Genomic DNA, 17,898 nt, shown 5'->3' with positions numbered 1-17,898 from the left:
CCTCACCTGGCCATAATGTATTTACAGAGAACAGTCATATTCTCTCTGAGACTTCATTCTATTTCAGTAAATAAGCCAAGACTACTTTAGTCTCCTTTCTTATCTTCATTCTCTTGGTCACCTTTCTAGTTCTTCTCTGCACTGGTTCCAGGTTGCAGTCATCTTTCTTGACCATGACCAGATCAGACCAGACCATGATTGATCAGACCCATGCACAGGGTTCCACATGAAATTATAAGAAATGATATTTCAGGTACCAATTTTTTTTTTTCTGAAATGAGGCTCCTCTTTGTCTTATACACATAAAGGAAAACAAACTAAAGTGAATTTCCCATCTCTAACAGCTACTTGGGAAGTTCTAAATGTTCAGAGTCAATCTTTCTTGGAAATCCTCAGCTGTACAAGATTTCCACAACTGAAACATATCCTTCTGAAGTCTGGGGAACATTAAAAATTTACAAGGGCAACTGCATTCATTTAAAGTGTCAAGTTCAGTCTTGGTGGCACCTTTTAAAAATCTTCAGCTTTCATCAAACTGGCTTCAAACGCAAGTTATTATTGTTTTGGCTCCTGACGCTATCCCCACGTTCAGAGATTTTTCTTGTCATGTAAGAAACCATTTTCCTCTTTTGGATCAAAAAGCAGTACATGGTCTTGTCTACAACTTGGAGCACTTGAACAAGTTTTCGTTTTTCTTTTTGACCCCCTGGACACAGACCATCACTTACCCATTTTATTACAAACATCTTCCTAAGTAGCAGCAACACACATTATTATGCCTTGCCTCAAGTCCTTTTTTGCTGACAAAAAAAAAGTTAAAAGCTGCCAAAAGCTTCATATTTTGCCATATGGAGGGAAAAGAATTTCTTCTCAGGAGCTGGGGGGGGCTAGAGAGAAGACATACAATTAAAAATTTCATTTACGCTATCATGCAAAAGTGCAGCGAGGTATTTTTAAATGAAATCATAATTCTAAACAGGATCTCCAAGTTTCCAAAAAGATACAGATTTACTGAATTAAGTTATTCTTTGAATTATTGCCTTTCCCTCAGTTTGGGGATTTAGAGATGTTGAATTCTCATCCTTTTAAATCAAACACTTCCTCCCCGAATTGTAATTTCAGATTACAGAAAGCGCAGGGTTCTCAGTCTACTGAATGTGTGTCGTGGTTTCCCTGCCACCGGCAGAGGTGCACTGGCTCACACCTCTTCCCCTTCCCCTGTGGAATCGCCATGGATGAGTCAACTCCCTCCTTCACCTCAGCTCTTCCATTCTTTAAACTGGGGTAATTACTTCTCTTACAAAAGCATGCAGCAAATTCCAATCTAATGATGGCTTTGAGCTGGCATAAGCTTAAAAAGATACAAAAATGCTAACAGGAACTCCATTTAGTCATCGCGATTTTGAGCAAAGAGAAAGGCATCAATTAATTTTCAAAGGGCAAGCACAGTGCTACCGCAAGAAAGCTGCACACTAAAATTGTGAAACACCTTCTCCTCATACATGTCTCACCCAAGTAAACTTGGGTGGCTACTAATCTGAGTCACATTTAAAACAAAAAGCAAGAACTGATAGCTTCCGTGCCATGCCTGCAAAATATTTACTTCTACATTGGAAGGCTATAATTATCTCTGATACCAGAGCAACTTTATACTGTGCTAAAACCTTGCTAGTATTTCCTCCATAAAATAACAAACTTTGACACAAATAGTACTTAAGCATCACCACAGGGATATAGCAAAAACCCAGACACAAGCTAAAGAGCAAGAGAGGAAATTTGAACGGAATTACCTTATTGTCCTAATATAGTCTGACCCAATATTTTAAGAAGTCATCCAACAACTTCTTTTGTTTGCAGAACAGAGCAGGGTCAGTCAGATTTTGCTCTGTTTGACTCAAAGATTTCTCAATACTTGTAAATTTTCCATATAACCAGACACAAAGATTAGAGGATACAGTTTTAATTATGCTTGTATAAGTATGAAAGAGTACTGTTGATTTAGGAAGAGTTACAAAAACACACAAAGTATACATCTATGCTGGAATAAGAAAATAAACGCAATAAAACCTATATCTGATTTTTTTGTTTTACAAGGAATGTTTTCAGTATCTGTCTAAGTAAGCTTTGGAGCTGAAACACTAATCCAAAAGCAGTGCCTTGCACAGATCAGATTATTCTTCCTTGCCAAACAGATCATCCAGAAGAGGTAAGTATTTGATCACTTTCACAGGAACGGATGGTGGTTGTCCACTCCAGTCATTTTCATTCTGAAATTAGTGACCCAGAGAGTATCTTAGAATATAATATTGAAAACAAGAATTATTAAAAGCTGGTCAACATAAGATTGAATGAGCTGCTTCATTTCCAAATACAAATCTGTGAAAAAGTGGACCTTTATACAGCACATCCTCTTAAAAGATTACTACATGCACATTTTTATCAATCTTGCAGAATGTTTTATTAAAAATATTTTCTATCATTAGCCCTTTTGCAGATATTTTCAAATTACATAATGCTATATTTTCTTCATTAAGATGCTTATACTTGAAAGTCTTGCAAGTCATCTATGTCTCAACACCACAAATCATACAAAATAATGAGATAGAGAGAAAGAAGAAAAAAGTCAGCTAAACAAGCACAACTCTGTTGCTGAAATCTATCTGTCAAATACAGGTACTGTAGTCCCAAAATATTGCTGTTAATTCATGGTAAGTCATGAACAGAATGACAATTGGCTTCTAAAGTTGAACAAGATTTAAATCCCTTCCTTTCTCTAATTTTTTCCATTTCGTATTGATCTCTTCATTAAAATATTCTTGTACTGTACCAAAGATAGCCTAGGTATTGCAGCTAGGCTGCACAAAAATAATAAAGTCAATAAAACTCAACAAACTATACTGGCACCAATTTGGGCGCAGTTCATTAAAAGCAGTGCTATATGTCAGTATGACAGTTACAGCAAGGCTTTGGAGCTGAGGAGGAACTGATTATCCCAGCATGATGATCACCGATTATAATTTCTATCGATGCTCTTTCTTTCTTTTTGATTTCAGCTGTAACCTTCCTCCCATAACTCCATGTACCATTCTCAACTGGGGCTCTTAGGCATCAGCCATTCCCAGAAAGTCCATCCACTGGCTGTTCTCCAAGCAAAGATAACGTCTTCTTCATACCCAAAAACCTCATCTCTTATGCTGATCAGAACATAAGTTTCACCACAAATGTCCACTTCAACCTCCTGCTTGTTTCACAAGCACCTTTTCCTCCACACCTTCAACTTGTGAAGGCTGCCTCTTGGTTCCACCACCACTTGCACCCCACCTTCACGCCGTAGAAGGCATCTCCTTCCCTCACCTGCCAGAAATCAGGTCATACTCAATGGCTAGATAAGCCATCCTGTGAGGGGAAAAAAACGGTCAAACACATTCAACAGCAAGTGTATCTGTGCCTCTCCTTCTTTCACCCTTGCTTTTTGGTACAGGGCTTAGCAGCGTCTTCAAGGCAAAAATCCTCCTGGCACAGACTCTGTCCTTCTTTTTGTTTCTGTGGTACTGAGGCTCACGAGGCCCCTTATCCTGACACAATCTCCTGAGAGCAGTCACTGTTTAAATATTGAGTTATAACTTAAGCACCGAATTCTTCTGTAAAAACAAAGAATAACCACTGAACAAAACCTAATGCACACTTGGAACCACAGGATTGCTGTATAAAACATGTGGAAGGGCTTTGATTTCATCTGTACAAGATGGAAAAATTCTTCTCAATGATGAAGTGAAAAATAAACCACCATGGAAAGCAGAGCAAACCAGCAGCATTGGGCCCTCGTTAGACATCACCAATCGTTTGAGATACTACAGAAGAAAGAGCTGGTAAGCCAAGTAAGAGAGAGGACTCAGGTTAATAGCACAGTACTTGAGGAATATTGGTTTAAACTATGTCACTGTTGAACTTGAATTTAAAGGAATGCTGTGTTTCTGAACAGTCTGAATACAATCAAACACATTCTGTATAAGCATAGCAACATGTTGGCTAGGCCAGAACAGCAAAACTATGTGTTGGCAGAAGGGTTTTGGATTTATCTGTTATGAAGTTTTTAAAAATCAGCATAATTGCCTTATGCACCATCTATTTTAAAATGTTCCATTCAGCACAAGAAGGCAAGATCAGATTAATCTCTGCAGTTTGTTGATACCGCATTTTTGCTTACCCTAAGTAGCAGGCTGGTGGAGATTTACAAAGTTGATCCATCAATACTGCTCTTGCTGTATGCTTACCAGTGATGTGGTGTATTATGTACAAGTTTCTACAGAGTTATAAAAAATACATAGCTATTTTCTGCAGTGTCAGTGGTTTAAAGTATTTCCTGACTATCTCAGCAAGCGAACAGATCGTTTGACATGTGACAACAATATTTGTGGGTGAAGAGGTATTCACGCCCATGGACAAATACACCTGTTTTCCTTTCTCTTTTATTTTTTTCTTCTAGGAAAATGTCACAGAGTTGTGACACCTATTAGGCACGGGGGTGTTACAGGGCTCCTCGTCCCTGTTTGACTTCTCCGCTTCATTCTACATCTCCCAGAAAAAATTAATTGCTTGAAGAAAACAGGCACAAATACACAAATATGAAAACTGTTGTGGTCTCCATTGGATAAACCACTCATGTTAAGTTTGGATAAATTACATCAATATACTGTACTGCTCCCTTGCTCAGATACACTGGTTTTACCTTGAGAGGAACCCTTATTGTCTGGAAAGCAGGGATTTGATTCTCTCTCCAGTTCAGCCCATCCACAAACTTTTTATATTCCACTTGTTTATGGTCATCTTCAAACCTAAGCAGAATAGCCATAAGATGACTGAAGGTTAAAGGAAATTTTTAACAAAGTTGTATCATGTTATCTACAGCATACTAATACATTACCTTTTGGGTAATAATTTTTTACTCCTTTATTACCAAACACTGGCAGGAGTACAGAAAAACACTACCAAACTGCCAGGACTTCTATATTACACATTCTATTCCATATTCTTATACCTTATTATTGTCTCTCAGAGTAGAATTCAACTTCTTTAAGGTTAATTACATTTCAACTAATTTAATTTTACTTTTGAAGCATTGCTCACCTTTTCCACACTGGGATCCCACAATTGGTGACAAACATAGAGTTGGGATGATCAGTGTATGATTCCTTTGTATAGAAAAGAAACGGTAGAACGATACGAGAGAGCTGTGCTATAACACAACTGAACTGCCTTATATGGCTTCTACAATCATTTCCTGAAAACAAACAATCCTTCAAAAATGCTGTTTGCACTCACCTTGGGATCAACTTACAATTGACAAACACACAGCTCTCTAACCTATCAAATAATGGCCAGATTTAAAAATCACAAGCCTTGTCATTTGATAATTGTTTTATGGCATTGTTCTTTATTTCTATAGAATAAATATATATTTGTGTCAGTTATGAGGGTCCCCTAAATGCATGAAGATATATATGCTGCCAGCTAAGGTTTACTGGTACCTGTGGAACACGCTATTTCCCTCCCTCAAATGTCTAAAATCATTACTCTGCACTAATAAATCCCATGGGAGCAGATTTGTAAGCCACGTCTTCCTTCTACCATTCATTTGGATGAAGCAGCTTCAGAAAAAAGTCCGCAATTCAGCAAAACACTTAGGTGATTAAGGCACTTGGGAACCACCGTTATTTCAGTGGGACTAGTCAAATGCTTGAAAGATGTCTGCAAGCTGAAGCTACCATGCAAATTGTTCTTGAAATGAACAGCTTAACTGCTCTGCTACAAATACTGTATTAGCAGCTTCTGTGAATGACATCTGTCTCACCTAACGCTATCTACATATAAAAGGGACCTGGTTTAGGCATATAAACACACCCTGGAAGTGTCTGTGCTTCACTGGGGTCCATGGAGAGACATATACAACTAGCGAGACTCAACACCTATTCTTTGGTGTTGGTGGGAAACATCAGGTTAAACAATTCTGCCCTGTAATCTGGTGAAATTACAAATACTAGTGCACAGGAGCAAGATCATCTCCAGGAAACAAGTCTTTTAGAAAATCATTTTATCTTGTTCTTACAGAAATAGCACTGCACAAAGCATGGGCCTCAACATCCTTTAACCACTGCAGAGGGTTCTGGTAAAAAATAAGCATGAAGGTACTTTAAGGGAGAATTTACAGCACAAACTTGGAAAACAATACTGGAGAAGAGGAGAAATAAATCTAGTGACAAAAATAAACTGCAATAAACTGCAACTCATCCACTCTTCCTCCCCCCACACCTTTCATTTAATAGTCAGCAGGAGAGATAACAATAAAATATACTGAAAGCCATAAACAGAGATGCTAGCGATAAACTGGAATGTTAAGTACAGTGAGTTATGCCGAAGATGAAAGCAAAGTCAGAAAAGAATGCTACTGTTACTAGTAGTAAAGAGGAGCCTGAAACATTGCCATGAGAAACCCTTCTATGATAGCTTGCTTCTTTATAGTAGCTCACAAGCAAGTTAACATTTTCATAAAGCCTTACTTTTGGGCAATATATCCAATATACAAAATTATCATTCCCATTTCTAGGGGGTTCTAGTTTGTTTCAGGTTTTTTGCAGGTGGCAATTGGGAAAAGAAAGGAGTTTTGCAGAAACTGGCACACAGATTTTCAATTTCAGAACTATCATGACAATTATTTTTTTCTTTTACTATATATATATTTATCTTTTGCTCGTTGTGAAAAGTCAAAAGATTAAGTCTACTGCCAAGATGCAGAGCTGTATAAGCAGGATTTTTAAATAAAGAACAAGTGAATGCGTGTAACTACTTAAACTTTATGTTGCGGCAATGAAGTCAAGAAAAGCATTGCTTCTGCTTTCAGCAAACATTAACAAGGAGAAAAGTCCTTTGATGTGACAGCACTAGCAAACTGAGACGATAACATGGGCATGAAATTAACTATAACCAAAGATTTTAACATGGGCAGAGGAAATGGGATTCCTAAATCCCATATTTAAATAGCTACAGAAAGCAGCTTAAAATATTACTCTAGAATAATCTAGAAAGAAAAAAAACATATCTACTCTTCAGATCTCTTTCCTGCTGTGACTTACAATATTAATCTACTAAAAGCACACACTTGCAATTTGGCACAGAGTATCCAGATGGACTGAGGAGATGTTATCAATTTGTGTATTATTTGGACAGAGATGTCATACATTTCAGTGGCTGGAGTTAATATGACTGAAACTGACAGTGCTCTTCAGGAAAGGAAATTAGATTTGTCTTATCAAGAAGATGCAACAAAGATGTCTTGAAACCATGCTCAGCTTTGCCCTATGACTTCACCAATGCATGTGATTTCAGACTATGAAAGTCACTCCTCCATCCCTATCATAGTCTGCAGAGCTTTTTTTTTCCTTTGATATTACTGAAATAATAGCACTTTTCTGCTTTTAAAAATATATTCATAATGAAATACTCCAGATATATGAAAAATCTGGTTAAATCACATTATGACTATTCCTGAGGATGCTTTGGTGAGTAAAGGCTACTTACAAATATTTTTTCTTTCCCATCAAGAAATCTGTAACCCAAACACTTATGTAAAAAGTTGATGTACATGCAGAGTTTTTTTAATTCCTTAGTTTTGAATAACATTTATTAAGAAGTTAATCTGACAATAATAGAGAAGAAGCATCATGCTGCTTTAACCTTAGAGAAAACGTTGGTATTCTTCAGCCTGTTTGATAGTCTCTGTGTAACACAAGTGTACACCTAAACTGTCATAAACTGCTCATAGCAAAAGATTTAAAATAGCAAGCACGGACAAGTCTATGCAGCTGATCAGTACGAATTAAGTAATGGCTACCATCTTGTGTATACATTTATTCATGTCTTGAACACCTATAAATTTAACCATCAGTTCCTCAGCATATTGAATAATAGAAATAATTTCTTTTAAGAGATCTAAATATTAATGTTAGAGAGTCTTTTCATCACAAATGGCATAGGGAGTCTCAGGCATCAAAGGTAACGAGCAGAAGACAGATTGCAGGAGAAAGATTTTGTGACCATTTCCAATCTTGCTCCTGCTACCAGGCCACTTGCTGTAGCAGGAAAAGAGGGTTTGCTTCCTGAAAGAAATAGGTCAGCCCTAAAAACATGACAGGTAGGCAACTAGGTAAAAAATTATTATCTAGCCACAAACCAGGAAAAAGCTGAGCAGGCAGGAGTGGCCTGGCCTATCAGTGACTTGAGAACTGGGATGACCATGTGGGAGGCCCGTTGTTATCAGGCACTGCTACCTGAGACACTAGGGATTAACTTTTTCAAAACAACAAGGCCCCCTCCAGAGTCCAACAGTCTCACCCTGGTACTGTGGAGAGGTGAAGAATTACACAGCAGCTTTTAACAGAAATTAAAAGACATATTTTAAAAAATAGGGACATACGCTTAACTAAACTAATGCAGAACAATCAATGTGTAATACTTGTAAACTTGTCATCCATTCTTTCTTCCCTCCATTTTTTCTTTCCTTATCTGCCAGCTGTTTATATACCCTCTGGGGAAGGACTGCATCTTTTTAAGTCCTTGTTAGCATACATTTAGCATTGCAGTAAATAAAAATAATAGAAAAAAACCCCTAAATTCATTACTTAAGCACTTTAGCAACATTTATTTATTAAACAAACTATAATTGTTCATTATGCCTGCATAAATTTAAAGAAATGCTTATAATGACTACTGGAGTTTTCTGGCAGAAACAATTGTGTACCATCTGCATTGCTTAATACATTGTCATTAAAAGTCTGTATTGCCCTGTGATTAAAAAACTAAGTGAGAAAATGCTGATGGAGAAAGGAAATACTTTTTACTAAGCCAGCTCAGGTAAATTGGAAAAATTGACGCATTATTGGGTACCTAAATCCTACTATTCCACCATCCCACAATTAAAAATATAAATTTACAATTTCAAAGGGTCTTATGAAACCTCACAGTCTTTGTGCTAATTCTCCCTGCACTCTGTGGAAACTGAATGGTCTTTGGGTACAGTAAACAAAGTGTTGGGTCATCTGGAGGTGACCACAAAATTAGACAGTAACTTCTAGTCCCATGTCATGCTTTTAATAAGTGACAGATCATTGCAGTATGATTTACAAATGTAAATAATAAATACTTTAAGAGTATTGCCTTTCAAAATGGAAAAATAGAACCATTAAGTCCTACAGAAAGTCTTTGCCACCTAATCTCAGATAGCAAAGCTGAATAAACATGTAGCTTCAGTCTTCAACTATTATCTGATCATATTGTCTAGCATCATTTTATAGCTGAATAGGGTCCAGCTAGTGCATTAGCTATATATACTGATTCTGTGGGAATCAATCCAACAACTTTTATTGTACCACTTTCTTCCCTCATAAATACAGATACACACAGTAGGAACACCACCACCGCTTGCTTCAGAAACATCAATGGACACAAAATTACATGCTTCCTCATCCAAAAAAAACCCAAGGAAAGAATATTGTTGACAAACTTTGCCCACGCTGAATTGTGTACTCTCCAGGAGTGAGACTGTTCTTCATTAACAATAAACCTGCCTGTTCCATCATTCTTCAATCTCAAAGAAAATTAGAGAAAGCAGGAGGAAAGGAAGAGAAAAGTCTAAATCTCATTCAGCCAACTCTACTCTTTGATTTCCAGATTACTGGAAATTAACTCCTAGTAAATAGTCTTCAAAAAAATCTTTCCCTGACTCTGCACCCTCATGAAACAATAAACTTACTAAGCAGTGCCAACTGCACACGTTGTTAAGTATGTGACAATCTTCTGTATTATCTGCAGTGCAGTGACTCACCACATAAACTGCCATTTTTTGAAGCAGCTGATATTGTAATTTAGAATTGGCATTACACATAGCACTCTATCATATGAAGTACTTCTCACACTGATTTCTGAGGCCCAGCTTCACACCATTTACCTTTCTCATACAGAAATCTGCAAAACAGGCTGGCCACAGCCCCTTTAGAAACAAAGGAAAATGGATGGTAATTTAGAAATCCAGCTCTTATACAGGCTGGGGAGATAACTCTCTCCTCCATCGCTTACAGAAAGATCCTACAGCGGCTGAATCCTAATTCAGCTGCCATGGGTACCTGCCTAAAGCTGGGTGAAATCCAACCCTTAGTCTCCTCCTTGTCTTCTAAGCTTATCTCTAATTTTTATTATAGTGTACTGGGCTTTTTCTTGTTAACTGCCTACACTGAGACTCTTCAGGAGAGAAGAGGTTCATCTCACAAAAGCTTTCCCTGGTAGAAATTCACAAACAATAAACACGTCTCTGGAGCCTATGATGTGTCAGGCTTGTCTGGTTTTCATCAGCATTGAGTTAGTACATAAAGGAAAACCTCCAGTCCCTTGTCTGTGCATCTATTCAATTTCAGCCTTTCTGAAGTGGAAACTATGAGAACCCCTCGTCTAGTACAGGATGTCAATTGTCCTCCAACACTTTTTGTGTTGGGCAGCTTAGTGAGAGTTCTAAAAAATTAGTTTTAGATCAATGCTGAAATTCAGACATGCTTCTGATGACTAATGCTTGTAACCTAACTGTCAGAAGTGATGAACGGCAAACAAATGGCCAGTTGTCTATCTGGCTACTGCAAGGAACTGTTCTGAAAGTTTTTGGTCTGGAAACAGGGGCTTTGTGAAAAATAGCCCCTTAGGCTTCTTAAAGCAGTCTTGTTGATACTGATTTAAGTAGGAAGTCTTGCTTGCAGTACGAAGATACTTTATTAAAATGGATTCCACATTTCTGCCTGACAAGAGTCTTTTCATTATTTGGTAAATCCAGATGCTTAGTTTGCAATTCCTCCTGAAATCAACAAGCATATCTACCTGAAAGCATCTAAACATGACAGAAGACAAGACCTGCTCCTGCTTTTAACACAGTATGAAGGCACAGACAAAACATTTAAGGATTTCCCACAAGGGAAAGAAGAGACCATTGAGCATGCATTTAAACCTATTAGCAGAAAATCTGGCCATGAAAACCAAACTCAACATGACATGAGTGTTCAAAACACCACAGGTTACTCTGAACTCTAGCCTTTAATAAAAGTGCACTGAATATTAGTTCTTTTCACTTCTATTCCCATTAATACAGCTAGCCAAGCAATTGTCTCAAAACAATTAAACGTGCTATGGAAATATACCAAAACCATGCCAACACTCCTTTCCCTTTTTAAAAATTACAATAAAATACATTTCAGGTGAGATTAATGGGAGTAGCATCACTTTTACTTACTACTGATCCTGTCTACTTCATTCAAGAACATTTCATTGTATTCATCCTGGTATGTTTCTTAAAACTCACATAATGTGCTTTCATAAGATTATTGGTTTTACCTTACATATACACCGGAACAAATAATGCAAAAAAAGTGAACTTCATTGATAATGATAAGTATCAGTAGCTGATTCCCATAAGACTAATTCCATAGAATTCCGGCAAAACGCAGATGATCTACCATGCCAGACAAAATGTAGAGAAGTTGCTAAGATGGATGCACCTTAGTTGATTATAAATCTTCTATAAACAGGAAAGTCCACATGTGTATAGGGACAAAATCAGCACCATGAAATGATTAATATTATATAAACAACAAATTCTTAAGAACTGTGTCTGCAGTAGATATTTAGCATTGATTTGCACCCATGCATGCAGGTCATACTATCTGCCCTTAACTTACATGGTCAGTAAAGCTTGCAGATCATCATCAGCCACTGGCAACTTAAAGGACTTGCAAATAGTCCTGCACATCTCACGGGGCAGCACTCCACATCTACACAAACAGAAAGAGAAGGGGAGAAGTGTACATTAGGCATTTTCCATGTTTACTTCAAGTGAATGTTTCTGTGAATAGGAAAATGTGTGAGGAATATTGGGGTAGAGGTAAAGAAAACAACGTTTTATGAAATATTGCTATTACAAAGCCGAGAAACTTGAAGTGCACATGGTGGCCTGTCTCCCACACACTGAGGTCCTTAGTGATTCTCTGTGATTCTTTATCTGCGACATCAGAGAACAAAAAGGGCAAATGAGTCATATAAAGAATCAGCTACAGATCCTTTCTTTTTTCCCTTAAATCACTATTTTTCCTCTTCGATTTAAAATACTGTGTTTTGCCTGTGAACAGGCATCTGATTATGTCACAGAATGTTCAGTACAGCAGCTATAATAAAAAGTCCACAAACAAAATGAAAAAGAGACAAAAAGGCTATCCTTTTCGTGTCTACTGTCAAGTGCTGAGAGAGGCTTAACATTACAAATAATATTCTTTGGTTGCAATATATCATTTGATCGGTAACAAACAGAAAGTAGGTAGGTTTAAAAGCAGAGCTTCCCAAATAACAGCTTAGGATAAAAACTTACTTTTCACGGTCATTGTATATAAGCACCGCAGACAATTGTTCAAAATTCTCAAAGCTATTTTTCTTTAGTTGTTCTTGAACCACTGCAAGGAGGAAGTGGAGGTCCATTTCATATTCATCTCTCACACTGTAATAGCGCCCAAGAGTCATAATTTCATGTTCTGAAAACGCTCCATCAGTGATACTGACTATCAAATTTCTGTTCACAAAAAACAACAGCCTACATTAGTTTTAAGTAAAGGATTTAAAAACAGTTAATAATCACTAAATTTAGGGGAAAGAAAAAGGCTTACAGTGCACTCATTATAAAATGCTGTATTTAGATCTTTAAAGAACATATCTACTTAAATTTGAAATCCAGATCTGTTCAAGGAGGTATAATGGAAATTACCTGAACTCTTAAACTTTTGCAAGATGTCCATATTTGCTCAGTAGTTGGCTATACATACAAAAATACATAATAATCATGACTGAAGCCCTTTACTGCAGATGCCATAGCATGGAATATTAGCAGCAATGTAAAAGCTGGCCCTGTTGGGTAGCTTTCAAGGGAAAGCTCAGGGAAGGGAAACAGAAATTGGTCACAGAGAGAGGGCAGGAAATTACACCCAACTTGTAATCACAAGCCCTCCTGGCAAGAATGGAAGACAGGAGGCAGTAGCAAGACCAGTTTATGCTTGGACACTGTCAGCGGAGAATCAGATCCCATGCAGGAAAGAGTCTGAGATGTGCTCTCCCAAGATTGCTTGTGCTGCTCACATGAATCAGCCCAACCCAAGGAAGAAGAAATGTTCCTGAGATCCATCTGATGGGCCAGAGCTGGCACTGAATGACTAGTCACTTCTGTTAATATCAAGAATTTGTTGCTGATAATAGAGCTGGAGTGATTTCTGGGTAAGCTCCTGAAGGCACTTGTAGTATATCAGCAAATGGACACAAGCTTTGGAGCTTACGAACCAGGACTAGTAATTACAGTTCAGAACAATCTCCCTCTGCTTTATATTGTTGGTGGAGGGGAAGAGAAGGACTAATTTTAAAGACTACGTTGTCTTTGTAGTATGGGATTTGTTGCCTTCAATGATTACAGAGTTCTTCATATGTCCTGGATGTTGACACAACATAAGGGAAGAAAACCACCAATAGTGAGGTATGCAAGGAAACCCAGGAGGCTTCCTGCTCTCCTGGAAAAAACTGGCCTGAATTGTAGGTTACTTCAGCTGTTACAAGGCCTCTTGTCAAACCTGGTTTAGTGTAACTATAGATTGGTGTTATGAACCCAAACGTCTGCCTCTGGTGAACTCACGTTCAACAGGATTTTTTTTTAACAACAAGCATCAACATAGGCCTATGCGCCTCAATCAAAATTAGATTAATTATATATAATACTTCTGGATGAACTGCACTAAGAATAAACGTCACTGTAACTGCTGATGCAATTAGAGCTGTACCTTGTGGTACCCCTGAGAGTACTGCATCACTGTGATTATATACCGATCTTTAAAAACAAATGGAAGAAATCATTAGTGATGCACAAAGTTTTGACACAAGACTCAAACTTCTGGCTGGAGAATAATTAAATTCTTGAATGCATCTGATAATGAGTCTCTGAACATCCACATGTGAACTGGAAGCACAGAAACTTTGTACCCTTCCAAAATGCAAACTTTTATGAACAAACATAATTTTTCACTTGCTTCCTCTCAGAGGCTTTTGCGGTCCTGTTCAAATGAATATCTCTCTCCATAGAATATGATTGCACTTACACAGCTATTCAAAAAAGGATGCTAAACACTGTATAGTGTCTACTTTGATTCAATTGCTGCTTTTTTTCATATTACATAAATCAGAAAGATCCTTTATTTGCAGTGGCAGGAGATAAATATAAGGAGAAGACAAGTTGTTGACAGTAGCAAACCATATTTGAGATTATGCAAACTCAATGACCAAAACTTTGTCCATCTATTAATATTATCATTATCTCGTCAGTATTATTATTCCCCTTACTGAATATTATTATTTATATCGTAGCAGCATTCAGAGATCCAGTCAAAACTGGAGCCTCTTTCCTGGAGCCTGCAAACACAAAGAGGACAATACTGCCTGATAAGCCTGGCACTTCAAACGCTTGGGCTGGCGAAGCTGAAAGCATGCAGATAACATCACCCATCTGAATATTTCCACAGACTCGGTTTCCACACATGGCAAAGATTTTTCCAATGTCAGGATTTTAAAGGTCTTTTATTTTCTCAAGCCAGTCAGTGACAATCAAGTCACCAAACCCCCCCCAGATAAAATTATTATCTCGTTTGGGAATTAAGGAATATTCTAGTGATTGCTAGGAACTAATGAGAGAGACCCAAAATTCACAAACAGAATTACATCTAAACTCTTCCTGACAAAAAGAAACAAGCTGCAACAATTGTTCCCACAGCTTAGTTATCTTTTGTTTTACTTTTTTTTTGTTCTAGAAGAATATGACAGATTGCAATCTGAATTTGGTAGAGAAAGAGGAAATAATAATTAACTGCTTAAGAGAGCTGTTTCTCAAGCTGAATTAAGATAGGCATCTTTGTTAAACCCACGTGGTTCTTTGTCTCTAACAGCAAGCAGTTTTGCCAGCAGCTTATGAGAAAAAGCAGTCTGGATAAGACCATGTGATGCACAGGCATCTAAGTTTTAGGTATTTTTTGCTTCTCTTTTTAACAAAGCTTTCAACAGTTTTAACAATAGCTTAGGGAATAGCTTCAATGTACGCCATGTATTTATTTCCTGGATGATGTGCCGTAGATTTGGGTTCTGAAAGTAGTTGAAGTAAATTATATAATTACAATTCTGCTTCACTACATCATACTTATAGGTGTATTTTTAAATGCAGCTCATATAAAATTACATGGATAGAAAGGAAGAAATCTGAACAGCCAAATTCAGAGCACAGTAAAGCTTTAGCTGTATTTAAGATAAGAAAAGAGGATTATCACGCTGGTTGAAGCTCTCACACAGATAATTGCCTGTACTAAAAATATCATTTGTAGTTAGTTATAATCATGAAATGCCACAACAGATGAAAAATAAAGTGATGTACACAAGAAAATACAACACTGAAAGAAAAATACATATTCTGTTCACAGAAAAAGATCTTTGACTTTTCACAGATGCAAAGAAGTGCTCTCGTCTTTGTCATTAAAAATGTTTCTTTCGTTCTAAAATAAGATACCTGGATAATAAAAAGAAGAGAGCCTTTAGATTACTGGATGTAATATGAATGAACAGAAACAAAATCTACCACCACTGTAAAGCACAAAAGTTAAATGTTCCTTAGAGGCAAATTCTTCCTCTGGCAGTTTGAATGCTTCCTGTTAGACCCCCTGCGGTCCCACCGCGGGAGAGATGTAGACCGTTAGTAGGTGCTCAGACAGGCCCAGATGTGCACTGAGGCCAAAGAACCCTATTACATGGATTCCCCTGCTTTCTCTCTTACTCATGGAGAGGGCTACTGCATTTTTGTTGCTGAAACCAAGTGCCTCAATACAATATAACTAGACCTATCTTACTCCATGCCACAGAACAGCGCTAGCCTCAATTAAACAGCTGGGCAGTTCGCAGCTGCACAGAGTATGACTGTGATTAAATTTACACTCAACGGAGCCTCTTCTTGATAAAATAAAAATCTTTCCCTGCTGTTCAAAAGCACAATCATCCCTTCCAAAAGTGTGCTCCACCAATTTCGTCATGCAAATGTTCCGAAACATTGACCTGCTCTTAGTGCATATAGGAAGACAAAGTTTTGCAGATGATTATTTCATAATTTGAACCAAAACCATAATTATTTGATTTTAAAAAGTTATTGTGTATATAAATTAAAGCCCTTTTCCAAGTGCTATAAAGTTTCTCCAGATATACATTAACTTTCAATTTTCTCCACTTCTTACTCTAGTAATAAGATTGTCCTTCTTAATGGAGTTAACAATTTAGAATCTTGCTTCTGTTGAGTAAAACATCTGAGTCTAGAAATATTTTTGCCAAAAACTGCTAATAACTGTGGCCTCTCTTAGTCGAATCCTACCTTTTAATCACTTATTTTTCATTTCTGAATACCAGCTTGTTTTCATTTCTCACTACTTTCATTTTGAATTGCTGGAAGAACCTTCTGCTGATCTATACATGTTCTGAGATATTTCAGAAGCAATTTCTGCATTGGTTAACATTCCTATAGGAATGTCATTCCACACAATATACATCTACTTATATGCTTTAGTTATTATGACAGTTCCTAAATACACAGTATACTACCACTGTGAAAACCAAAATGCTTCTAGGTAAAATCTCCTCCTCTGTTCCACATCATTAACTTCACCGGTACCCAACACAGTTCATATGTTCAAGTATTCTGGCTGTGAGACAAACCGAAATCAGCTTGCATTTGAACATGATTTCCTCTTTCAAGTATCTACACATTTGCCCATTGCCATATCTGGATCATTGCCAGAATCCAGGTATCTACTCACCCTATCTCTGCTGAAATTACTATCCAAGCATTAATCATTGCTCTCACTACTGCTTTCCAGTCTTTTTTAAAGATGCTTATCATTGCATCCTATAATTTCAATACACCGTGGTTCTGTGAAGACTCTCTTCTTTATCAATGATTCAAAACCCAAATAACATAATTTTCAGGAGGCAACTCAAACATTCCTTCTTGAATTTCAAAACTACTAATTTGTTTGACTTTTTCAGGATAGGCTTTTCTTTATCCTTCAGTGTATATATTACTGCTGACTTGCCCTTCTTCACAACACCCTGTGCCAGCTCCATAAAAACTAGACAGATTTTAGTTGTGCTTTTCAGCTTACTTGAAACCATTGCATTTCTCTTTTTTTCTGGGGCATGGATTCACTTTCTTTTTCACATACAGACTCCAAGTAAATGCAAAACAAATGTATCCCATTTGTCAGCTAACACATGCAGAAAGCATCAAGAAACAGTCATGCTCTATACATTTTTGGGGAATGTGCCTTCATTAAATATTAAAAAACAAAATCCACTGTCTTACCTGAAAGGGTCGTACTCAATCACCTTGGTATGCTCAGGGTCAGCAGCTGCAAACACCTGTCTGATTTCTCGGGAACGAGGTTCAGCTATGTCTTTCAGTTTCTTGAGGATGACACCAATATCAGCCACGGAGAACTTAACAAAGGAAAGCAAGACACAGATTAGAGAGAAAGGCACTATGCAACCAACTATGCATGTACCAGCAAGAGTTGTCAAGATGCAGGGCAATGTTGAACTGCTAAGTTTTATTAGTTTCTTCATTGTCTCACTTCAAATGCAGAAATCAGCACTTTGTTAAGTTTAGAGGGAAGCTTGCCGCTGAAAAAAATTGCATTCTACCGAGAATACAAAAAATTAAACAAAAATCATCAGATCATGCACTCTCAGAAATCTTATTCC

At 37.3% G+C, this 17,898-nt stretch overlaps 1 protein-coding gene across 2 annotated transcripts in view; it reads right to left on the bottom strand.

Annotated features, from left to right (window-relative positions):
- Positions 1 to 1,944: 1,944 nt before the first annotated feature.
- The window catches only part of EFHC2 (EF-hand domain containing 2), a 60,486-nt gene continuing 44,532 nt past the window's right edge, over positions 1,945 to 17,898 (bottom strand). For both annotated transcript variants that reach the window (XM_075173854.1, XM_075173846.1), the window contains 5 exons: positions 17,501 to 17,634; positions 12,452 to 12,649; positions 11,769 to 11,861; positions 4,730 to 4,835; positions 1,945 to 2,267 (listed from right to left, as the gene is read on the bottom strand). In XM_075173854.1, coding sequence (XP_075029955.1) covers positions 2,172 to 2,267; positions 4,730 to 4,835; positions 11,769 to 11,861; positions 12,452 to 12,649; positions 17,501 to 17,634 — 627 coding nt within the window. In that variant the 3' untranslated portion in view covers positions 1,945 to 2,171. The remainder of the gene's footprint in view (positions 2,268 to 4,729; positions 4,836 to 11,768; positions 11,862 to 12,451; positions 12,650 to 17,500; positions 17,635 to 17,898) is intronic.

The sequence above is a fragment of the Calonectris borealis genome, chromosome 1 (assembly GCF_964195595.1).
Source record: "Calonectris borealis chromosome 1, bCalBor7.hap1.2, whole genome shotgun sequence".
NCBI classification, from domain to species: domain Eukaryota; kingdom Metazoa; phylum Chordata; class Aves; order Procellariiformes; family Procellariidae; genus Calonectris; species Calonectris borealis.
The sequence above is the reverse complement of the archived record's forward strand: the minus strand, read 5'-3'. Positions and strand labels throughout refer to the sequence as shown.